The 25,293-nt window shown below is 37.8% G+C and overlaps 1 protein-coding gene across 1 annotated transcript in view; it reads left to right on the forward strand.

The window, feature by feature from the left end:
• BICC1 (BicC family RNA binding protein 1) overlaps positions 1 to 25,293 on the forward strand; it is a 96,679-nt gene that overhangs the window by 29,537 nt on the left and 41,849 nt on the right. The window contains exons 2-3 of the mRNA XM_085229261.1: positions 3,652 to 3,698; positions 17,420 to 17,489. Coding sequence (XP_085085387.1) covers positions 3,652 to 3,698; positions 17,420 to 17,489 — 117 coding nt within the window. The remainder of the gene's footprint in view (positions 1 to 3,651; positions 3,699 to 17,419; positions 17,490 to 25,293) is intronic.

Below are 25,293 nucleotides of genomic sequence, written 5' to 3' on the forward strand. Positions count from 1 at the left end.
TTCAATGACTTGGGCATAAAATTAAAAATTTTGGGGAATAATTTTGGGGCTCGTTTCCCTGTCAGTGATACCAAGCTGGTGGTGTTAGAACAGAATCCATTTTTCTTTTAATTGGGAAAGAAATGGGTAACTTTTTCCTTGTTTGGCAACTGCTCCCATTTCCAGAAGCTACAAATCTCAGCCTCTTTTGGAGGGAAAGAAAGGCTTTGAGATGGTAAAATTTTAACCACGTTAAGAACTATTAATGTTAAATTCTTTTGTGTGTGCGTGTGTGTGCGTGTGTGTGTGTGTGTACACATACATGCATACTTCATTTGGAAGTAAACATGCGTTAAATGTATGCAATATATGAATGATTGAAACTTTGGTATTTTCAAGCACGATTTCTCCTCCTTAGGAAATGGAATAACATTACAGAAAAGCAATATTATCGTTACCAAGAGTTTGAGAATGGCAGGAGAACTAAGTAGAAAATAGTTAGCCTAATGATAAACGTGATGTGCTGCTTTGTGTAGATTATCTGACTTATTTTCTTAGCTTTAACTAGAAAAGAAGAAAATACCATTTCAAGCCTAACTCAATAGTTTAAGCTACAGTTGAGTGTTGTTTTTCATTCAGTGCTCATTAGAGATGGCAGTTGTTAGGCCACCTTAATATTCAGCAGCTATTTTATACATGGAAGTGAGCACAGACATAAAGGACACATAGGAAATACTGAAATCATAGGAAGAACTGCTTTAGGGTATAGCAGTGTGAAAGTTCAACGTATTCCCCAATCCCTACCCTACCCCCACTAAAAAAACCCAACCAAACAACCACACAATACAGCCTTCCCTGTCTTTTGTTAGGAACCACAAGACCTTAAAAGTTAGAATGAAAGACTATTCCTTTATTTCACAGAAAAGCAATTGAAAACACTGAACAATGACTAAAACTGTAAATGCCATTTGCACCCCGACTTCATCAGGACACTCCCATTCCCTCTTCTCTCTTCCATGCTTCTTGGGATCCATGTGATGTGTCATACAGTTGCTGGTCGGGTCAAGCTGTAAATCAGGTCACCAGAATGATTCAGATTAAAAACAAACCTGCAGTAAGAAACTTGGAATTTACATTGTCAGCATTCTACTTAAATGCCTCGCAGAGCATCACTGCCATTATCTAAGCCATCTCTTGTTCGTGTTCAGTTTAGAAGGCATGTATTTACAGCTGAAACAAAATCTGTCTATTCTCAAGGCTACAGCTTCAGCTTCCCATCTGTCATCTTCTCATCTACAGTTTGTCTTCTGGACCCTCTGATTAAAAGCACATTAGGCCCATCTATCATTTGAAAGAACGTTTTGATACTCGCCTCCCTAAAATTTCTCAAAGCAATTTCTGACTTAGTGAAAGATGTGTAAAAACAACATGCATCTATGAAGTGCCTGCTATCTAAAGTTAGCTCTTGTTTGCAATTTTCTTGCGGATACCTCTGGCTTGCAATGCACAAGTTGAATTTTGTTTCCACAAACTCTGCTCTAGTGAAGCTTCCAGCGATGCGCTCCTCTGTCACAGGAGGTGTGGGTTTGGAGGGCGAGGAGAGCACTGTTCTTTCCTCAGTTTGTGAAGCTGGGATTTACTCTGCAGCAGGGTGACTAGTTCACTGGGTTCTTCTGCTTTGACACTGACCAGGAACTTCTGTATTCAATTGTATAGGAATTCGTGGTCAAGGATTACTCCATGCTATTTGTGTTAGAGACTTCCTGAGAAGCTCTCTAAGTGGCATTGCTTCCTCTGGGGTAGGAGCAGTGGTCTGATGCCATTATCTTGTACCTTCTCAGTGGCTTTTGCTCTGTCTGGAATTGCTTGCGTCACCAAAAGAGCAGAGAGAACTATGTAGCTGGAACAACTGTGAAGGTAGGTGATGGGGCTAATTGGACATCTGTTCTGTGTATGAGAAATACAGAAATCCCCAAAGACAATGAGTGTCTTCAGCAATTCAAATTTCCAATCAGGAAACTTGTTTTTTTTCCCCTCTTTTGTTTCCTTCATTTGGAATTTCATTTGGTGGCATTCCTTTTTGGGGGAGAAAAGGCCATTATCCTTCTCATGTTTATCTTGCTTCTGAAAGACCTACTGTGTTGTGGTTGTTGTGTCTCGAGTTGCAACACAGATAAGCTACAACATATGTTATGTGCAAACAGTTGTAGCATTTTCAGAGCAATCCCCTTACATCACCCCAGAGCACAGTGAGAGGTTTAAATTAATGTGGGAGAGAATCCAAGCCCTAATCCCTGTTTTGTTCTTGAAACCACTAAGTTGCATCTTTGTTTCTTGTATGCTTGCTAGTCCTGTTCTGAAATGATGCTACTGCTGCTATTTTTTTTCCTGCAGGCTTTTTGAAAAATACTCTTAAGGCTGTATACCTTGTTTATTGCCTACGGATTTTTAGGTTTGTGGTTGCCTGCTCTTCCTAAAGCCACTGTTGCCTTTTTTGTTGATCCAAATGTCCTAGTGTGGTTTCAAGACTGCAGGGCACAGCATGCTTGCACACACCAGCGTTGATGCCCCTTTTATCTGCTCTTCCTCACAGAAGCTCATGACCTGGAATCCCCAGATCTGACTGCTTGTACTGCACAGTTTGACATTACTAGAACCATGCTAGGCATGAGGAGGATGTTCTCCATTTTGTGCTTTTTATTTACAAAACTGTATTAGTGTCAAGTTGATGGTTTTTCTATTGTTGTGCTGTTTGCTGTTTTTCCTCTGAGCAGTTTGTTTTCATGAACTCAATATTTTCACCTTTCAGCCTCTAAAACCTCCTAGGTTGAGGAGCTCCCAATGTTTTTCCTTCATGACAAGTTCATATTTGCCCATGGTTGAGAGATACCAGCAGCCCCATTCAGTGCACCTTCTAGCTTCAGGTCACCTTTCTTGGATGCTGCTCTTGTATTCAAAAGTGCTCATGCTTCTGATTTGTACAACAGGCTGTTCCTAGTATCTAGGGCTGCTTTCAACTTTTCAGCTGTGGTGACTGTAGCAGCTCAGCAGTGCTGTTGGTCTAAAGGAAGATTGCATAAATTCACTGCCTGACAAGCAAATATAACAGCACAAAAGTGTGGTTGGATTTCTGTGGTGCTTTGTCAGCCTCAGTAAAGCAAAGAGCAGTCAGTATTCTATGAAGTTGTTTTATTTCCCTTTGGTATTAAGAAAAAGTTAATAGTAGAACAGAGGTACTTACTAATGTGATTCAGACTTAATACGCTGCTTAGTCTTGTCTTGGTTCTGATTCTTAATCTTGATTTAGTGAATGCTGTGCCCTTCCAGCTTTCTGTTTACATCTTAATAAAAGTGCATGGCAAAGTATGCAATGTGAATAAATCATTGGATGTAGGTGACTGTAGATCTAAATTTGAGTTACCAAGTATATATGTATAGTAGCTCTATTATGCAAATAAACATGTGCTTGGAACTGATCCGCAGCAAGTGACTCACAAGATGTTGTTCCAAGTATTAGTCAGTTGTTGATAAATGTCTATTGCATAAGAAATAACTTACTGGAGTTATAATTTTGCAGTAACATGGGCTCATTGATGATGTTTTTTTTATATGTAGACCTAGAACTTTTCTCCCAGGTATATTTTATAACCAGATGTCATTTTTGTTTTACAGCTGCTGCTGAGGGCAAAGGGAAAAGTGGGGAAGACTTTTTTCAGAAGGTAAGAAAGTTACCATAATTTTATCATAACAACTGACTAGACAAAAAACGATGCTCTTTGTTCATTCATGATTTCTACCAGTGAAACTTATGGTGCAGTTTCCACTGTGTTATTAAATCCATTTTTTTTCAATTTTGCTGTTTAATGCCTACTAACCATCAGCTGTCCGTAAACTATAATGATAAGTGTGCTCTTTGGTGTATGCTACTGTAATTCACTTAAAAGCTTAATTATTCTTTAATTGGAAGTTTCAAACTAGGGGGAAATATTTTGAAAATATTTTCCCCTCGTAGCACAGGGTTCACCAGAAAGATGGTGTGGTGGTCTTAACATTTTTGTCTGTGGATAAACACTACATCCTGTTACTGAAGAAATAACATGAAACTTATTGTGCTATCATTGAAAGCATAAATATTTGGTTGAGAAATGCAAAGTCCTTTCAAGAAAGAAATGCACAATCCACACAGTGTTTCAATAAAGTCTGTGGTTAGACAGAGGCACGGAAGGACTGGAAAAAATAGTCCCACAGCAACTCAGCTACAAAGAGAAACATGAACAAGAGTAATGGCTTTGAAATTGCTTTTTACAAAGCAACATGGGTTTTTTAATGAATAATGTGTAAATTATTATTTATGAGTCGATGAAGATAGTGCATGTAGTATGCAAATAAAAATGAGCTGTTTTGTCTTTCTGCGCTCCAGAGAAGACAGTGTAAACCTTCAGGTTGTATCCTGAAATGCCTTGAAACTTCTTTTTGATTAGCTGCCTGTTAAATAAGTGGCTGCCCTATTTTGTTCATACTTAGAGATCATATTTTTAAAAGATATGTTTTTAAATGTGAAAGAACACTTTATCCTGTATGAGATCAGCAGATGCCCTGGTCAAGACTGGAGGGGGAGAAGTGTGGATAATGGCAAAATATCTATTTTATTTAGTATTATATGGGATTCTTGGATTACATTCTTGCACTAGATTACATTAGACTACACTGGGACTGACAAATGAGTTACTTTTCTGAATGTGTTGCTTAATTTTCAATGTTAGTGTGCACAGCTGGGGGACGTGTTAAGAATTCATCTTTAGAATGTTATTAAAATGTGTGGTTTTGTTTTAATTTGATGCAACTTACCTGCAATTTATAGCAGGTACTTCGTTCTACACATCACTTTACGGTACAATATTTTCTCACCCTTATGTAACATGACTCATAATTCTTACAGCTGAATGTTTCCTCTGTGGAGTTGAATGACTTGCATGTTTAATGTGTCTGGATACTTGATTATTTACCGTAGGTATAAACTACCTTAGAATTACGCTGTCATTAGCGTAACAAAAAATACTGTTTTGAATTTAATAGAAAATGACATGTCCTTTGTGAATAAGAGTATATCACTTAGCTTATATTAATATGTCTATTTTGGCATTAATGCACTGTCATAAGCCTGTGTGGTTGTTGTTTAGGCACAGTGTGGATGTAGCAAAAGGTTAAAAATGCTGCACTTTAACTAACGCTCTTCTTAGCGTCTGAGTAACTCTGTAGTTTAACTTGCATTAGTGAATCTTCTCTGTACATACATGAGATACTACAGCTAATAAAAACAGATGGAAGCTATCTTCACAAGTTTTCTTTCTGTTAAAAAAAAATCTTTGGGCAGTGTCTCATGGCTTACTCACCGTCTCTGTCTGTGCAATTTCCTTTAATCGGGGCTACGTTTTTTCCTTTCTCTCATGTGAAATGAATAAGGCATTTCTGGAGGTAAAATGAAGACTACTGATGTGTTTCAGGTTGTGTAGTGAGGAAGAGTGATTTGAAACATTGGAAACATAGTGGAAGCTAAGGGAGCAAAATACTTTCAGAAACTTAGTATGAATTTGAAGGTGTAGTAAATACATCTTAAAATGGCTTCTAAAATGAGCCTCTCTTCAGGGCTGTATTATCAGACTTCAGACTTGATTGGTGAGAAGGGTGCTACTTATGAGTGACATCAAGATTTGAGGGTGTAATTTGCATAAATACTGTTGCATATAGCATCTTGAGACTGTACAAATGTTTTCTGACAAATGTGTTGCACTTACTGTGGGTTGAAAGGAGTGGGCTGGGTGTGAGAAGCTTTCATGCAAGTGCTTCAGTGACAATGGGCAAAGGCTCAGAAGGTGATTCAGTTTGAGAGAGGCAGATAAAAAGGGAAGAGAGGAGGCCAGTACTGGAGGCAGCAAGGCTATGCTGATTGCTCGCAGATGGCCTGGCTTGGTGGCTGGGCCATGAGAGACAGCTCAGCTAGTGTAAGTAGACATCAGGAGGAACAGAAGTTACTTATGCTCCCTGGGCTGGGCTTGAAGTCAGAACTCATCCAGGATTATTAACACAAGTTTTGTGGTGCTAAGTTTTTTACTGATCTTCCAACATGAGCGAGCAGTATTGCTGCCATTAATTTTTGTAATAAAGTAGGCGTTAGTGGGTGTGAACTGTTCCTATCAACTTCTTATGTTAAAAGCTTAATAATAGTTCAAGTATCAAGGTGCAATATTTCACTGAGCATATTAGCAGAACTGAGTATGTATTCTGCTGATGGAGTTGCGGAATTAGCCCTTGTTCCCATCGGTTCTTGGCTGTGTGGGACAAGTATGGCTATCATTTCTGCCATATTGTGGGGAAGATGGTGATGATGTACAACTTCTCTGGAATTAAATATGAGAAAGGGAAAATAGCTAAGTGTTCTTCTCTGGTGTTACTTAATAATAATCTGAGGACATCATCGTGCTTCCGATATTTTTTTTTTTTTTTTTTTAAGCTTGACTACTGCTTCAGAGTTGGGGGAAGACCTAACATAGTCTGATAGATTTTTCAAAACTTCTGGTAGTTGCTAATTACTTAACAAGAAATAAACAATAGTTTTCTCTCCAGATCACTCTGGTTTGTGGTTCAGTGACAGGTATTATTAAGCATGGACTGGTTGGCTGCTATTACATAAAATAGCTAATGTAAAAGATCATTGTGGGCCTTGCTCTCTCTATTATTGTTCTTATTTTTTCTATAAGTAATATTTAATGTAAAATTATTACTTGATACAAAGCCCATTTGCAGTCGATGGCAGAATTTTTCCATTGAGTTCCGTAACATCTGGTTCACGCCTCATGTGCTAGCAAGGCCCTTCCCAGACAAAGCCAGGACATTGTTCCAGGGAACGTATAATTTATGTAGCATTATAGATATGCATGGCACTTTCATGTAAAATGTAAGAAGGTGATGGGTCTCTGCCTTAAGGAATTGGTAATCCAAAACAGATGAAGGTTGGCTGCATGGACAGAGGGGAATTTAATACATCACTTCTGCTTGCTTTTTGTTCTGGCCTCCTTGTCTTGCCTTTATCTTTTTCTAATATTTGGAAATCTTAGTGCTAAATGATAACCTCTCACTCTGAAATTCCTCAACGCATCAGTGCACATAGAACTTGAATCACAGCACTGGGAGAATGCTGGGATTCAGTTGACTGGAGTTCTTAGGCTAATATGGGGCTTTGTGTTCAGAAAGAGGGCCTCTGGAAATGTGCATGTGGGATTCAGTCCAATGCTTAACTGTAGGTCAGGTGTAAGCTCCTCAGTGCAATGTGGTTTAGTGTCTAAAGGAAGGTTAGGATTGTCTTTGCTCATTTTCTTTGTAAAATGAGTCAGACCTTTGAACATACTGCAGCTGTTTTAGAAATGTTAGTCAATGAAACTATCATTTAAAGCTAGCTACTTCTCCAGGATAAAGATCAGAAACACAGTACAATAGAAGATGAAAGGAAACAAAACAAAACACAAATACACATACCTAATTGCATCTTGCATCCCTTGTTGATCAAATTCAAATTGTCATTGAATTAGTTAATAATGAATGTATGAACTAATGAATTAGTTAATAATGAATGTACATTACTTTTAGTTTAGGATGCTCTCATAGCAGAGGCAGTAAGCAAACAGCCTCCGGGTCAATTAATTTAAGATAATAGTATTCTACAAAATCCTTTATTTTCACTTGTTTATTCTTTGAAGAGCATTTTTTGGGGATGATGTTAGGCAGATGTGAACTCTTGCAAAGTGCGTGTGTGAATATACTGACAGAGTTATTGTGTACATGAATGGTTTTGTAAGTACTTATTTATGCAAATATAACCCAAGAAGTCTTTGTCTGCTGTAGATCATGCTGGAAATTGGTCAGTATTGCTTCTTAATCTTCGAACATGAAATGTGTAGGTAAAGCTCTAAATGTGGATGGCTTTAAGGCACTTTGAGACATAAGTATTAATCATTGACCTGAAACTAAGATGTCCCAGACTGATTATAATCACTGTTCAGCAGTAACTTTTGATGGGGTTTTCATGTGTCTTCATCCATGACTTCTCTGAAACTCTGTATTTGTAATTCATGTTTCCCTAAGGCTATACTCTCATTTCTGATGGCACTAGTGCTGCCAGTGCTATGTATTTTGCTAATTAGATATATTGAATTCGTGTTTCATTATTGTGGGCTTTATTTATATTTCAACTGCAAGAACCAGGAGCAGCTGTGATTTGCAGATACTGGTTCCACACCTTCAATTTTTTTCTGTGTAGAAATCAATTCATATTTCCATTAGCATTAAAATATATGTAGACTTTGAGCTCAGAACATATGTTAAGGGTTTGCGAAGGCAATGCAGTCCCAGTACTTGCTTCAGTGCTAGTCTGTAGTGCCATGAGCTTCTAATTTGTTTAGTTTCCTCTCAGTTAGCTTACCAGGAAGATAAAGGGACAGCTCCAAGATAATGGTATGGATGAGAGAGTTGAAAGAATGTCAGCAGTCAACATTTGCAAGAAATTTTGAGATAGAGAATTTGGTCCCCCTTTTGGCAAAACCACAACAAAAGGAACAAAGAGACTATTCAAGTAAGTTCAGTTTTGCTAAAAAGATAAAGCAAGTATGTTCACTTGAACTTCTCACTTAGTTCAGGGAAGCCTGAGTGATGGGAAGACTGTCTTCTTGCAGAAAAGTGTTTGTCAGGTTTCTACTGTAGCATTGTTCTGTTAAAAGAATGGAGTACTCATGAGACCTTTTAAAATGCAAATGAATAAAATCATGATCTTTAGCTTAATCTTTGCTGCTTCTGATACAGTGGGAGTGATTAGTTAGTCTGCAGTATGGAAATGCTGTCTGATGGGTCTAGTTCTCAAGGCTTTCACATGTGATGGTCGCTTCAGAGCATTGACTGTCCCTCCTGATGCTGTTGTAATACAAATAAACTTATAGGTTTTTTTGTGTGTGTTTTCTTCGTAAAAAGAGAGGTTATATTTTCACTCAGAGGGTGGTGACACACTGTAACAAGTTGCCCAAGGAGGTTGTGGATGCCCCATCCCTGGGGGCATTCAAGGCCAGGCTGGATGTGGCTCTGGGCAGCCTGGTCTGGTGGTTGGTGACCCTGCACGTAGCAGGGGGGTTGAAACTAGATGATCATTGTGGTCCTTTTCAACCCAGTCCATTCCGTGATTCTGTGATATATTGCCATTTAGTCGAAAGAAAAACATGATCTTGGATTAATATTGAGGGCTCATAAAACATGGAAATTAAGTTGAGGAAAGGCATAAATGCTTCTCTGTAGGTAAGGGCAATTGACAACTTTCTTCCCTATTGTATTTATAAAGGAAATAAGTACAGAGGTTAGTAAACATTACTTGTGCAAGAGGTTTGCTTAGTGCTGTTTTTAGATGCAGCAGCAATACTTAGTGGACTCCTGTCTTAAGAATTACTTTCCCAGTTCATTTTAGGTAAAGTGTAGGTTTAAAAAAAATGCTGTGTGCTTGTTCTCTTTGACCCTCTGGTACTAATCTAACGATATCGTAGTGCAAGCTGATCTTGTTTGCAGGTGCTACCTTAATTGCCTTTACTTACTACATATTAAATAGCTTTCTGAAGTGTTATAAGCTGATATCTGTTGATCAGTACTATGACTAGATTACTACACTGCCTATGATGCTAATCTTGCTCTCTAATTTTAGCTTCTGTTTCATCATTCTTCATGTGTTTACCTTCTTGATAATTATGTTAAGAATAGGTTCCAAAGATGTACTAAAGATGTTAGTATGAGTTTTGTCAATCTGGGCGAGGGTATAGTCCTTTAAAATGTCCTGCTTGGCTTGTTTGTGAAAGTCTTGACATTGTACATGCAGACCACAAAATTATGGGTCATGAGAAATTAAAGGAAAGCAAGTTCATATTTTTGCTTAGTTTTTGGCTAGAAACTGTAGAAATTCCATTTGGAAAGAGTTGTTTTTTGTTGCATTTTTATACCTGAATCTAAATTAGCTGGAAAATTCTGAAACATTTTCACTTTTTTGGATGAGGTTGTTTTGGCATTTAATGTAGGTAATTTTAAATTAAAATCAACTGAAAGAAAATGGACTAATTCATATGTGAAGATCAAATTCCTCTGATCCTGGAATAAATAACTCACAGTGGAATAATAAAAATTTCTTTGCCAATATTTAATCTTATCCATGTAAGGTATCCCAGATGATAGTCTGTAAAATCATTTCAATATTAGCCTTTTCAAAGACAGGTAAAGTTGAAGAAGGACTAGCCTTCTAGAAGGGCTACTACTAGAGGGAGTAGTTGCATACAGATGGTTTGTAAAAAAACATTTGGGGATTTTAGCAGTTGGAAAATAATACAGGAAAACGTTATGCCTCTACCTCACCCTCCAAGGGATGCATGCGTTCACTTCCTTGTACCTGGAAGGTTCCTTCAAATTGCTCTTTGCAGAACCTTGCACAAATGGCACTGAATCATTGCTCTGTTTTTGCATTATCCAATTGCATATTTTTGAAGCATCTTCCCTTGCTTCACATCCATCTGTTTCATACTGACTCAGAGATGAGAGTGATTTTGGTATTCATGGATGTGGTAGTCTGTAGTTAATCAATTTAACTTTTTAATATTTTGCCCAATCTGCCTGCTCCAGTAGCTTGGCAGGGAGTAACTTTACCTCTAGCCTTGAGAATACTGGAGGTAGTTCTTGTTGGAGAAAGGATTTCTATTTATTGGTGACAAACCAAAATGGGAGTTTGCAGTACATTGTCTCTACTTACTGGAATGTTGTATTAGTACTTAAAAATATCTTCAATTGTATTGGAATGCTGGTTGTTCTTGTATTTTTTTTTACTAAGATTATTTTATGCAGAATGTTGAGCTTGAAACGTTTGTCACCAGACCCTTAGACAGGCTTTGCAGTCTTGTTATCAGAAATGGTGCATGTTGGTCTGTGAAACAGTCCAAGCAGGAAAACTAAGTGCTTCATGTTAACTTCCATTGTTTGATAGTTGAAAGCAAGGTATGTTGCAGTAGTTCTTATGTTCACACAAATTCTCAGTGCCGTTTCAGGTGACAGAGACAAAGCTGTCCTTGCAGCTCAGGCTGCCCTTGGGCCCTGTGACCAGCAGACTTGCCATGGCTGTCACTGACCAAGAGATGTAGCTTTGAACATCTGATTCAAGTCCTTTGTTTTAAAGTTATTTGGGTTGTGTTTTAGACCTCTCAACAGAGTGATTTTCTTACTGACATAAGACTAAGCATGCGGAATTCTAGGGGCCATAGGTTACCATTTCAGCTCCTTGCACTAAGGCAGTGAAAGCTGAAGTACCATCTAAACTCATCTGGGGTTTTGTTGGTGATGTAAGCCTTAGAGGGATGTGTGTTTTTCATGTCTAAATTAGACAACCTAGAAGGAAATGACTTTGAAGTCAAGAACTCAGCTGTTCAAAACACTGCCTGGACAAACAAATAAGAACTACAAGTGGGCATACAATTTAATTGCTTTCTAGGCTTTTTTAATAGCATGAAAAAAAAACAAACTATCTGCAAAACCTATTCCAGTATGTTAAATAAAAAGTTCTTAAGTGTAGATTGCGACACATGTACTTCTGGAATTTAATTTGTTGAAGTTATTTTTTTGAACCTATAATTTTTCATTGCTTCAGTGCTCTGTGCCTTGAAAAGGCCTGTACATGACCCTGAAAGTAATGGCTCCTATTTATTTTCATGGAAACTACAACAGATACTAGGAGCACAATAACACTGTTCGAGAGAGCAAATTCTCAGCCACAAAACACTCTATTCTCAACCAAGTCACCTCATCTGGCTATACATATTTGCCAGCAATGGAGAGCAGTGCTCATGATGCACTTTTAAAAATCTGCATCAGTGGAGATGACCCACTGTTTCACAACTGTTATGACAGCATTGTTGGTAGGAAAATGTTGCCTGTGCAGTCCGTCTTTCATCAACTCAAACGGATGGGAGTCAGAAGGTACCAAGTACAGACTATATGGTGGCTGTAGTAGGAGTCCAGCCAAGATTGGCAAAGTGCTCCACAGTATTCCAAGTGATATGGGACTTGACACTATTGTGTTGCGAGAGATGTTGCTGCCTTCTCTGGCCTGACTCTGGAAGTTGAAACCTTAAGCTTAGTTGATGTCATGATACAGTAATCAGACTTGATGGATTGTTCCAGTTGCAGAAATCCAGATGGACCACCCTTTTCCTATCCCAAAAGACAGTACACATTCCTATATCTGCTGAGGGCTGTATCTTGAACTTTTTTCTCTGATGGAGAATTCATGTCATCGCTCCATGGACTGCTGTTCTGATGCTGACTTGTTATGGTGACACGTGTGTCACCAGTAATGATGCAATCCAGGAAACTGTCACCTTCCGCCTTGTATTGGTTCAGTAGGACCTGATAAACTTATGTGCTGTTCTTTCTCTTCCTGTGTGAGCATTTGTGGGACTTGCCTGGCACAAGCCTTGTGATATTGCAATATTGCCACCATTGTTTCCAGCATGTTGAAGCTGAGATTCAGTTCTGTGCGTGATTTCCCTGACCATGGTCCACCAATTTGTGCAGGTGAGCTGACTGATTGGATGCTCTTCATTTTGTGATGTGACAGCTGTGTGTCATGGCCATCCAGAATGCGGCTTGTTCTCAAGTGGTTGTGACAACCACTTGAGAACAAGCACCACCTACCACCTCACTGTGCTCGTATCCACTGTTTGTTCTCCATAAATGTTCAGCAAGCATCACTGAATTTTAGTGGATGCTATTTTTTCCACATGGAGGAATTGAGTGATGCACCTTTGCTTCACTCACTTCCATTTCAGGTGCCATTGTGTCAGACTGCCCCTCTGCTGCCGTCTGTTCTGTGGCAATAATATGTAATGAAATATTGGTATGAAGGGTCAACCTCTACTGCCACCTGACCACCATCTGCCTCTGACATAAGGGGATAACAAAATAGGAGGAATTAGTTGCAGAACAGCCCTCATTTTTCTGTTGTAGTTAACAGGGTTGAACTGAGGAGACTGATTTCCCACACTGAAAGAGAGAGGTTGTTCGTTCGTGAAATGAATAACTTGTTTATTTCCTTTTTTTAATTGATAGCTACCCTTGTGATTTTCTTAAGTTCCTTTTTGTTATTTCAGTTCAAGTGAGCTATTTTTTATGCTGAAGTTAAAAAGCAAACATACAAACAATTGCAGAGATGCCCTGGCAGATATAGAAAGGTGACAGATTCATTTTTTATTCTACAATGTTTGTGTTTTTTAAGAGAATTTTCCTTCATTGTTCCTTTGCATTGAGAGCATTCCAGCTTCCATCCAAAATCAGATGTTTTAATGTAAAAGCTCTCCAAGTGTTTAAACTATAAATTTCTCAAATAAGTCCTGAGTAGCTGCAGTTCTTGGAGGCTGAAACTTTTCTGCCAACTGTCTGAGCTGGAAGTCTCTTTTTTTTTTTTTTTTCTTCTTGAAGACCCAGTGATCTGCAACTAGAGCCAGTTTTTCATTGTCAGGGCACAACCCTGTTTGTTTTGATTGTGTCTACCACATCTTGTGTCATCTTCTGTGTGTTTTTCACTGTATGTATTACTTGTATCTTTTGGCTGTATAAATGACATGATTTCTTCTGAGAAAGGGAAGAAGAAAGAAGATGGAGATAAATAACTGAAGAGTTTCTCCCTTGAGAAGAAATACTTTGATAGTTTACTGTATGATTAAATCTTGCTGACAAATGTACCTAGTTCTTCTGGTCAATTGATTCTTCAAGGTTGAGGTAGTATAGATTAGTGCAAATCCTGCTACTTACTTAATGTGAAAAGAAGGGAAACCTGACCAGAGGTGATCTTCAGCAGTCTAGATGGTCAGGAACTCAAATTTACTCATCCCTTGACTGAATTCTGTTTTATAACTAGTGTATCTGTACTAATATAATGTGTATATACATGTGTTGCTTGCAGAGCAAGTTCTGTGTTCTGTTTTCTTAATACGAGAGTAGCACTGTTGTTCTCAGAGTATGGTGTGTAACACTGAGTATTCACAAATAAAGTATTCCCTTGCAACATGCAATTGAGGCTTTTATGGAGTGAGATTCCAAGTTTGTTTCAGGGGAAAAAAACACTAACAAAATCCTGGGTCTTTCTGTTTTGGGCACTTAAAACTGAATAAGCTGGAATGGTAAAATAAAATGTGAAGCTGATGTAACAGTCATCTATACTATGCAGAATTTCCTTCAAATTTAGCAACTGGAAAAGAAGCTGGTTTTTTTTAGTGGCATTCCTGCCACATACAGTAAGTATTTAAAAAAAAAAATAATAAGAAATACAATGCTTTGCAGTTTTGATCTGCTTCATAAAAGTCCTTTAGCTATTGTTTGTTGTAATATATAAGCCTTATTTTTGACATACAGCTCCAATTATTCTTTGGGGTTCCTATGACAACCCTGATTACTCAAATGTAACAACTGTTATAGCAAATATTTTTAGGTAGTTTTGATTCTCAAATTGCTTGACAGACGAGGTTATTTGAATGGGTGAAAAAGTAGCTGTTGCAGCAGAAACTTTCATTATCTAATATGTAATTTTCAAATACATGGAAAAGATAATTATTCTCAGATGGGGATTATTAAGTAGTTTACTGTTTAGAGTTCAAAGCTGGCAATGCTCCAGTTGTGGTTAAACTTCAATAAATGCACATAACTTAAATGCATCCAGACATTTTTCTGCATAACTGCCTGATACAGGAGATAAACTTATCTTTGTAGTGACCAAATTGTGAACCTTCTTTTTCATCTAATGTGGTACTCCTTAGGCTCGCATTCTGAGAAGAGCCTGAAGGTATTGGGCAGCCAAATCTCAGAGCTTGGTAGTTAACTCCTTTTCCTTTGAAGATCTTGTGCATCTTTGTATGTCCTCGGAATGTGTGCACCTCTGAAGCCACTTACTTTGATTTTCTTTTGGTTTATTGTGACAAGTACGAAGGGTTTAATTTCTTTAACAAATTTCCCAGCTTTGAGTAGTTACGGTACTGAGAGGACATGAGCATTATTCAAGACAAATGTTATCCTCTCCACTTTTGTCTCTTCTGTTGTAGTCCTCTTTATATTTATATTGGAACTTTATTCACTCGGTCTTACTTTCTTATTTGTTTCAGCATCTCCCTTCTCCTTTCATTTCTTTTCCTGCTATTTTCTGTGCATTTCTTTTCCTGCTGTACAATTAGGAATAATCTGGCCTAAAGCCCTCTGTTAAACAAGTGGGTTCTTAAAAATGGTGTTTTTTTACATCTGGATTGAAAAATTGAGAGAAGCAGGTATATGTTGCTGATAGTTTCCTCCTCCTGGAAATGTCTTATTTCAGCTATAATTTATTATCTAATACTTGCTGAAACAAAATACAGTACAATGAGATGTAGCTAACACTACAGGTTTTTCCACGTGGTTGAATGGAGAAGATAAGAATTAAGATTCTTTGCAAAGTCTGCCTTATTTTTGATCTTTACTGCTATTAAAAATTTATTGGTAATGCAGCTCATTTCTTAATACGTTTTCTTCTTGGAAGTGACTTTAATTATTTTGGACTTAATTTTTTTAGTTTTTGCTTGTATTTTAGCATTTCTAGTCATTGGTAAGAAACACATTTCTTTGTCTGATTCCCTCACCCCCATCATGAGTGAATTGACCTTTTTGGATAATATCCGTGTTTATTTTATTTTTTCATTTATTATAATTTTATTATAATTGTCATTGGTATAAGCAATCCGAAGAACGTATTCTTATGTTTTCTCTGCTTTGTAAAGTTAAACAAATAGCCTTTATGGAGGAGGAGCTCTGAGAGCTGCCAGCTGAAAAGCTCTCTTTGTTGTTTCCTATGTCTTTTCTACTTATGTAAATCAGGTGTAAATTAGAGCTGAATTAGTGTGTTTTTTCCTAGTTTACTGCATGAATTTATGATGAGCACTTGTGTATTTGTTACTAAATGACAATAGTGAAGCAGAGAGAACTGATTATTGAAATTTTTGAAGGAGCAGCAATCCTGGATGTCCCTGTTGCTGGACAAAATCCTGTCTGCGTACCAACAGAACTGAACAACTTACTCCAGATAAACTTTATCTTCTATAATTAGCAAATTTATTAAAAACACCTTGTTTATCCAGCCTGGGATGGTATTTGTTTGTTTTCACTAGATGTGTTTTCTTGACATTTTATATAACCATCCTGTCATGGACTAATATGGGCAGATCTTCCTCATTTTTTTATTTTTATTTTTTCCAGATAAAAATACTGTCTTGGTACTCATGTTGATCAGATACTGCCATCTCTAGTGCAGTGAGAGGTGTTTCATCATACTGCTTGATGAGATCTCAACACAGAAGAGCTTTTTAGTCTCAGTAGAGACTTGACCCATGTATTTTAGAACTGAATTTCAGTTTGTCTGCAAAGTCTTTGGTGTCATTTGGCTCTTTCTCCCATGTTAATGCTAAATGTGTTCATAATGCATTGTAACTGTCATTATTAAATCCTAGCAAAGTATTGTCTGCCTGGTGGATTTTTTTCTCTAAAGCAAAAAAGGTATCAGAAGTCTCTCTTGAGCCAAATATCGGATAGCTTTTGAGGTGCATGTGTGCTTGCAGAGGTTTTTTTTCTGTGAACTAGCTTGAGATTTACAGCAGGTTGCACGGTGTTTGATTCAATACTGTCAAATTTATTATCTGAGCAGCTAATCTGGTAAGTAAAATTTCTGGTTTCTGAACAGCCTCATATTAAAAAAAAAATTGCACTCAGGTAAAGATGAGGTAAAAAAAAAAAAAACCCAAAAGCAAAAAACTTTGAAGGCAAATGGCTACATCTTTAGACATCTCAAAGGACTTGTTTTGAATGTAGTGGTCTTTGCTTAGAAAGTATTTAAAGGTAACTTCAAGTATTTTTACTGATCTGTAAACCTTTTGAAATATGCTCTGAGGTGGATTTGGAGCACGCTGGGGCTGGTATTGATCTCTTGAACTTCCTGCAAACGATAGAGCAGCATTATGCTGCAGGTTGTTATTGACTAGCAACCTGGTCTAGCGGGAGGTGTCCCTGCCTACAGCAGGGGGTTGGAAGTAGATGATCTTAAATGCCTCTTCCAACCCAAGGCATTCTGTGATTATTGATTTTCTTTTAGGATTTGTAGGGAACTAGCAGTGATCAGCTTCACCTGTCACCAAAGAGCCCTCTCAAGGAAATCAGCAGTGATATGAGTCAATTACTTATGCTAGCTATGACTAATAGCAACAAGTGAATGATTGTATATAGTAATCAGTCTTGTCAGAATGTACTCCTATCTTTAGTAGGAGAACAATAGAAAATGAATTTTTCTTAAATGCTTTCTTTTTCACAGATTATGGAAGAAACAAATACACAGATTGCTTGGCCATCAAAGTTGAAGATTGGAGCAAAATCAAAAAAAGGTACAACGTTTCATTCTTTTTATTTATTTGTTTGGGATGAATTCTTAAGAGTAAAGCCATGGAACAAGAAATTCTGTCTGTAGAATAACGTTGTAAATAGCGTCTGAATTTTTTTTCACTTCAATCTTTTCCTTGTTTTGAGAGTTTCTTGTTGAAACTTCCAACTTTATGTAGATATCTAGTGTACTTTATCAACTGAACTACTTCTGTCTTCAGCATGCATATTTGCTTCTGTGTAATTCTAAATCTAATCTGAGCGATTTCATTATTGTAGCCAAATCTAATTCATTTTTCTGGTAATGTATATTAGTGGGTCTCCTCTTTCTGCTTAGTTTTGTTTTCTCTTTGTCTTAATAGATTGAGATGTGTTTTGGTTAAACGCAGTTGAGATAACGTATGTCCTTTGTATTCCTGACAGTGAAAGAATGAGTCTTTGGTCTCTTAAAGAAACTGAATTAGGGCTGTTCCTTGTTAATGGCTAATATTATCTCTTTGAAGTTGTGCCTCTTTTAGAAGTTCAGCCTACTGAAATGTATTGGGAGTACTGTTGGGGAGGTCTTCCTGAAATTTGCCTTGTGGTTTTGCTCTTAAAGAAATGCAGCTGAATGGTAATAATACTTCCTTCTCTGCAGAGAAAAAATGAAACTAGGAATGTTTTTCAACGTTGCCTGTATTTTTGTTCAGGCTGATACATATTTAAACCCAAGAAAGTGGAGTTCAAATAACTTCTGGCTTGTTTAGAAAGTAATGGTGGAGTTGTAGCCAAAGTTTGTAAGTGAAGAAGGTCTTATGAGAAGAAAAATAATCTCTTCAGAAACATACAGGTTTAATAACATCGTGTAAAGTGAGATTCAGTCTCTGAGGTACTATCCCACATGCTCTTGAAGTATGAATTTTCCACCTGTATAGAGGGGAAAAAAGAACTGGAGAAGGGAAAACAGGGAGCAAGAATTCAGGCTGGAAAAAGATGCTGTTATTGTGCATGTGTATTCGTATGTGGGACTAAGTTACTGCAAATCCAAGCAAAGCAAAAAGGGAACTACGGCAGAGAAAGATGATGGTTGGATGATGGTAGCTTTTTTTTTTAACGGAAGGAAAGAAGTAAAGCAGTGCTTGCATTTGTTTTCTTGCCAAGTTAAATGAGCCTAGTTCTGAAGCTGAAAAGCATGGGTTAAAGGCCACAGAGAGGGATGAGAGAGTTGGCTGGCTGGAATTCTGGGTCGATAATTAAAAATGCAGATTAAGTAAATTAAACTTTTTTTTTATCTCCAAGACAAAATGTATTCATCAATGATTGTAAGTGAGGCTCTGTAAGTATGTAGAATGAATTTAAATACCAGGGGAAATAAAATAGCTGAAAGTTATGAGCTGAAAACAGTCAAAAACCAATCAAAGGGGAAAAGCAATGCATAATATAGCTGAGCATACTGAGTGCTTTTTCAGTGAGTGGTTATCTTGGAAGGCCATCATGAAAGAAGAAATTTTAGATAGCAATGGGCTGCAAATAAGGCATTTGAGCAATATGCTGAACAACTAATAATGTTTCAAATGCCTGTGAACTGCAGGGTGGTTCTTGAGTTAAGGCTCCTATTCTCTAACTAGCTTTATTCTGGGCAGTTGTGTATATATACACCTAAGATAATAAATAAGTCTGTATAAAAGGAACCCCTTAATCCAGAGGTTCCCATTTCTTGTGAAATAAAGAGTAGTTTATATATTCTGTTTACATTTGGTGTCAATTGTTTGCAATTCTGTAACTTTCCATCTGTGGCTACAGCACTGTTTATATGGGGAAAATACTCTAAGTGTTTAACATACTCCAGCATTGCTTAATGATGCTGTGATTGAGTGGGGAGTCTGAAACAAATAACTGGCCAGCTCTCAGTGGACTTGAACTCTGAGAACATACTATCTTTTGCTATCTCCTTGGCTGGAAACTGAGTGCCTGATTAGCAGTCATTCAGCGAGGGAGAAGCAATTACTGGTGCACAGTGTTGCAGCCCAGCTGTATCTTGTATCCTAGCATAATCAAATCTAACCCCATTTTTCACGTAGCTTCTCAGGTAGTTTGCCTGCGATTTCAGTAGCATCATACTCTCTTGGTATATGTGGCTTTTGGTCATTCAGTTTTAGTTTCAGAAGACAAAGAAAAATCATTACGTAGACTTAAGTCTGTGCTGCTTCTGTCATGTCCAGTCTACTATGAAGTATTTTCTCTTCTTGATGTTGTCAGTTCTTTGTTTGAGGTTGTTGATGCCTTTGCAGGAAGGACAGCATACCGATTTTTTTTTTATTTTTTTTTTCCTAAATACAGCACATTAGTTGAAATTTGTATACAATCTATTCAAAATAAGGTTTAGAAAGGATCTGAAGGTGAAGTTCTGTACAAGGCCCTTGCATCTTATGCTGATCCTGTGAGGAGAAATTGGTTATGACAAAGATGAAACATTCAGGGTAGAAACCTTTAAGCTGCTAATTTTTATTTCATGTTATACTCACTACAACGTTTACAGTAATAATTGTGAAATACTATATATTGTGTATTGTAATAGGAATTAATTCACTCAGGCTTGATAAATTCTTTCTAAAATTTATGAATTGCAAAATACCTGTGTCTGGGACTCATCGTATATAAAATTTAAACCATATAATAATTAAAAATTCAGTTTCAGTATGAAACTGCTAAAAAAAAATCTCTTTACAAAGGCTAGAATTCACAAATCAATTATCAGCTCTCAATAGTTACAGAGAGACCAAAACAGGAATTTCCTGGCTTTAATGAATACCAGATGCTGCAATCTTGCTTAAGTGATGAGAGTAAAGTATTTTGAAATACTTTTTAGAAAACACACAAACAGGTAGTCTTCCAGTAGCATCTTTAAGAAAGCTATTTGTTCACGTTTTCAAAGAGATTCTATATCATTAAGGCTTTAGAGAGGGAAGCAAAACATTGTGAAATAGCTCTGTAATGCACAATTCCTCTCTGCCAGTGACTGAAACAACCAGAATTTATGTTCTGAGCCATGTGCCTTTGGGATGCAAGGGCTGGGGTTCAGGGTAGACCAGCGACTAATCTTCTGGAGGTTTCAGATCTTTCCAAGTTCAGTGATTTACTGATCTAACTGGGACACAGGAATTTTTATATTTACCCTCTTGCAGTTAATGTACATCTTCCTCCTAGTATGGTTAATGTTGCTTAGGAGTGCTGTTAATTGCCTTGAAAAGATTTATTCAGTAATACTCAAGTCCAGAGCAGGGCATGAAACTCTAGATGGTAGATCTAAAATGTTTGCCCTATCCCTTTCCAAATACTTCTGCCCTCTTCTTGGTCCTGTTGTTTTGTTCAGCGTTTCTTGTTATACTGTCACTGCTGTTTATATTGTCATGGATGGATTAAGACTACTGTGAGTAATTTTTACTGTTGGATATGTCTTTGTGCATTTGCTAGCTGCTTGAACCCACACTTTGTCCTCCCTCTTCTTCATTACAAGGTTGAGGTTGAGTGAACTTGTAATGCCTAATGCGTAGAACCAGTGCAAGCAGAAGAAAACTATGATAGCAGCAGCACATGTTGGCAGTTTAAGGGACTATAAGAACTTTAGGGAATGAGTTGGTTTTTAGAGTTTAGATTTCATGCATATTTACTTATTTGATTCCTCCTCATAATGTTTTCACTCTTTTTCTCTCTGTGCCTTTGTATTTCAAGAAGTTATAATATGTGTCCTGGTAGCACAGGCAGCCCTGCAGTAATGTTTGGCCAACAACAGGCCTTCAAATAGGTTCATCTGGAAAATCAGTGACACTTGGCAGGAGTGAGTTCAGAGAGTCAGAGCAGGGAACACTTGGGGAGTTTACAAAAGGTGATAAAAGGAAATGTGAAGTAAACTAAGAGAAGGGGAAGTCCAGTGTTTCTGAACTTCTGGTAATAAAATACTGTACGTGGATGATTGGCTTGCATATGAGCAGTTCAGCATTTTGTTTGCCAGTTTTTAGTGTCACATGTGCAGACACTTAATAATTTACGCGTGTTCCTTGGAGAGATTACCTCATTTCATAACATGCAAATGCATCCCTGACCATTGCAGCTATTGGGACTGAGCTGAATCCCAGATTCATACAATGGTGAAATTGCTGTTCACAAGTGGAGACTTGAGTAAAACGCAGCATAAAAGCTGAGTGACACACTACAATAAAAAAATTCTGAGGTATCATGGATGCAGATGAAACGTGAATGGTTGTAGTTGAACAGAATACTTTCATCTGAGTCAGTGAGCTGATTGCCTTGGAAGTAAATGGGGTGCAGGTAAGGCAAGAGTATTCTGCATGCGTTCTGAAGTTGGGCACTATGTCTGTCACATCTCTTCCATAGATGATTGCAGTGCTCCCTCTTCATGCTTTTTTGGTCTGCAGTCACTGTGCAGCATTACCTGAGGCATAGGAGGAGAATTGCTTACCAGACTTGGCTATTTGTCTCCTTCCTCTATACCCCAAGATGTAGTAGCAGAGAAATGGCCCTTGTCCTCAGAAATACTTAGAACTGAGACTAATAGTGCAGCCAGTGGGGAACTTGGATTACTGTGAGAAGTGTGTGGCATAAAGAAGTGGTCTGGCACTCTCAAAGCAGGAGTTCCTCACTGTATTGCTGTTAATTTGTAATAAATGCAAAGTTGGAATAAACGAGTAGTTTTCTCTACTTCCAGTGATCATTGAGAATGCAGGAATACTAAAAGGGTTCCAGAGCATGCTACTAAATTGTAAGTTAAATAACCATTTTTCTAAATACCAGGAGGCTTGGTGTACTTCAGAAGCTGGCATGTTTGCAAAGAGCAGTTACATAAACTGCAGTTTTACCCAAGAATTTGGCCAAGTCTGAGTTTAGTCAAACAAGCATAAAAGTAACTGAAGATTACCTAATAGGTTAGACTATTTACTTCTGTCTTATATAACAGCTTATGTTGAAAACTGTAGACTGTTTCCAGCGGTTTGGCAGCTGTAAGACTTGATGACCTCGCAGTTTAAATATATAATGTAGTGCTATATGTGTGCATGTATATGCATGAAGAGAAAGGGAAAACCATGCCTGTTGAAGAACAAGAAATTAAGTCTAGTGTTTTCCTTTTCTCAAGCGTTATTTGTATATGTTATTCCTACTTTGTGTGTTTACAGCCATAATTGGGCTTTGTTATTCTGTATTTGATTTATATGACGGATGGGCTGAAGAGAGATTAGTTGCTCTCTTTTTCACAGTGCATATATGCTCTGTCAGCTTCCCTTTTTAACCTAAATTAGAACAAAATTCAATTTGTAAGTAGCTGTGTTATGGAAAAACTGCTGGTGTTGGCAACGTGGCATCTGTTAATTAAACCCATTGAGCTCAAAGATATATTAAACTTTTGTTTTGTTTGCAGGCATGGTGGTGGTGTTTCTTGTCTATTTGACTACTCAGAAACAATGATGAAACAATTCGGGGGGGAAAACCCACTTAACAACCCAAAATCCCTTATGTAGTTATGGCAACAGATTTGATGTTAGCAGTAAGAATTATGTATTTAAAAGTGCCTATGCTTTCATTTCCATCGTTTTTATACTTGTACGATGTTATAAGAGCACTTCTAAAAGCGCTCCTAGAAATGAATGTTGAGGAAACATGACTTGATTTTCCTTTTTAGATTTTTTTTTTTTAATCTGGATATATGAAACTGGCATTGCATAAAATGACCGGGGGGAAAAAAGTTTTAGCCTATTCTGATATTTCTCTGAATATAAGTGCAGATATCAGACTAGTCTTGTTCTGCATGAACTTCATAGCTGTTAGTATAGTGTGGGAGGTTACTGAATTCTTCATGGTGAAAATGATTCTAGCCCAGAATAAAACCCATATGTGCCAGTGTATACGTAAGTAGAGGAAAATAAGCAACTCTCTTTTGTGAATACACACAGTAAGTTTACTCAAACACACAGACTTATTAACGTAGATTTAGATATTTGTATTTTCAGATTGAGGCCATAAACTTCAAATTCATCTGTTTCGTATATATTTGGTGAATTGCTATTTAACTCCCAGGTTGGGAAGGGGAGTTTTCATGTGTGTGAACCTCAGCTACAACATCAGGGCGTACTTTTTTACTAAAAATAATAAGTTATTTACTTCCAAAATGGTTCAAGTTGTATAAAAACTTGTTGTTACAAAAGCTAAATATCCTATTGACACTTAATACTGTCTTAATTCTTTGAAGATAAGTGAATCCTGAATCCTGCTGCTTTTGTAGGGAATTTGATCATGTGAACTGTGGTGTTCTTCAAGCACTTAATCTTGCATAAGCACAAGACTTATCACAGAAGTCCTAATATCATTCACTTCTAAAATGAGTCTTTTTGATTGTAACTGTATAGAACCTTTAAAAACATGTACAAAATGACACGGGAAACAAAGCTTAAGATGCTGCAATTGCTTCTATGCTTGCCAGTAGCTGATAGCAAAGATTTTTCTCAAGTTTAAAGACCATAGTAAAGACTACAAGTTACTGCAGAAGTGGTCCATAGCTTGTGTTTCTGTAAATGCTGTCATGCGTTTTGTGACTGAATTCATGTCAGTCATGAGTGTTGAGCCAGCCCCACCAAAGAAGGTGTGATACTGTGTCAAAGAACTGCCAAATACTCCAGATATGTTAATGCAGCAAACAGCAGTAATCTTGGATAATTCTGGTCAACTTCTGTTCCTGACCTGTCTTCATCTCCCTGTATGCTGCTTCTAGTCAAAGTTATTGTAGTTTCTGCTGTTCTCTGGAAAAGACAAAGCAAAACAAATGGACAGTGTAAGACATAAAACGTCATGCAACTTGACCAGGTAACTTTCCCACCTTAAATTCCATGTTATGAAAAGCTGCTTAGTGTATTTAGAGCCTTTTTTTACTCCCGTGTATTTTGCTCAGGCCCTTGGAGTCCTGCAGCTTTCACTGAGCTTTTGATGAATTATCACATTGGCTTTAATTAGGGATGTGGAAATAATGCAAGTTTTGTGTGAAGAGAAAGCAGCTAAACTTCTGTGAGGTGCACAGATGTGTCAGTGCTCAAAAAACAAGTTAACTTATGTATCCATGCATGTTCAGACTTCAACAGTTTGTTGTCTCAGCATTGATTTCAATGTAGATAGGTAGAAGCATGAGTTCAAATGGCATAATGCTATACTGCCTGTTGTCTAGAGACTGTAAATGACGTACCACATTCCAGTGTGAACTCTGCCAGCAGACAGTGCTGTCCATCCAGGCTGACTGTTGGTAGTCACAGGGCTGTGTGGGAATGCCTGGAATGGAAGGGGGATGTTCCTCTAACAGTATGAGCAGGGAGATGCTGAGGCCTTTGTGTCAGGCCTGTAGTTCTGAGCTGTGAGCACCTGCTGTCTGAGGAGGGGAGTTCTCCCTCTGGCTGCATGTGGATCAGTCAGGAGCTATTGCAGGAGAGGTTTTGGAAGCTCTTCCATATGGTGAACTCTTTTGAAAGGGTAGAGACAGGACAAGGGGAAATGGTTTTAAGTTGAAGAAGATTTAGGTTGGATGTCAGGGGGAAGTTCTTGACTATGAGAGTGGTGAGGTGCTGGCATAGGCTGCTTAGAGAGGTTGTGGATGCCCTGTCCCTGGAGGTGTTCAACGCCAGGTTGGAGGGGGCACTGGGCAGCGTGGTCTGGTATTAAATGTGTGGTTGATGGCTCTGTCTGACTGCAGCAGAGGGGTTGGAGATTCATGATCCTTGAAAACCCTCCCAACCCAGGCCATTCTATCTGATTGTGTGTGTTGTTCCTCCTCTG

Source organism: Meleagris gallopavo, chromosome 8, assembly GCF_905368555.1.
Source record: "Meleagris gallopavo chromosome 8, MGAL_WU_HG_1.1, whole genome shotgun sequence".
Classification (NCBI taxonomy): domain Eukaryota; kingdom Metazoa; phylum Chordata; class Aves; order Galliformes; family Phasianidae; genus Meleagris; species Meleagris gallopavo.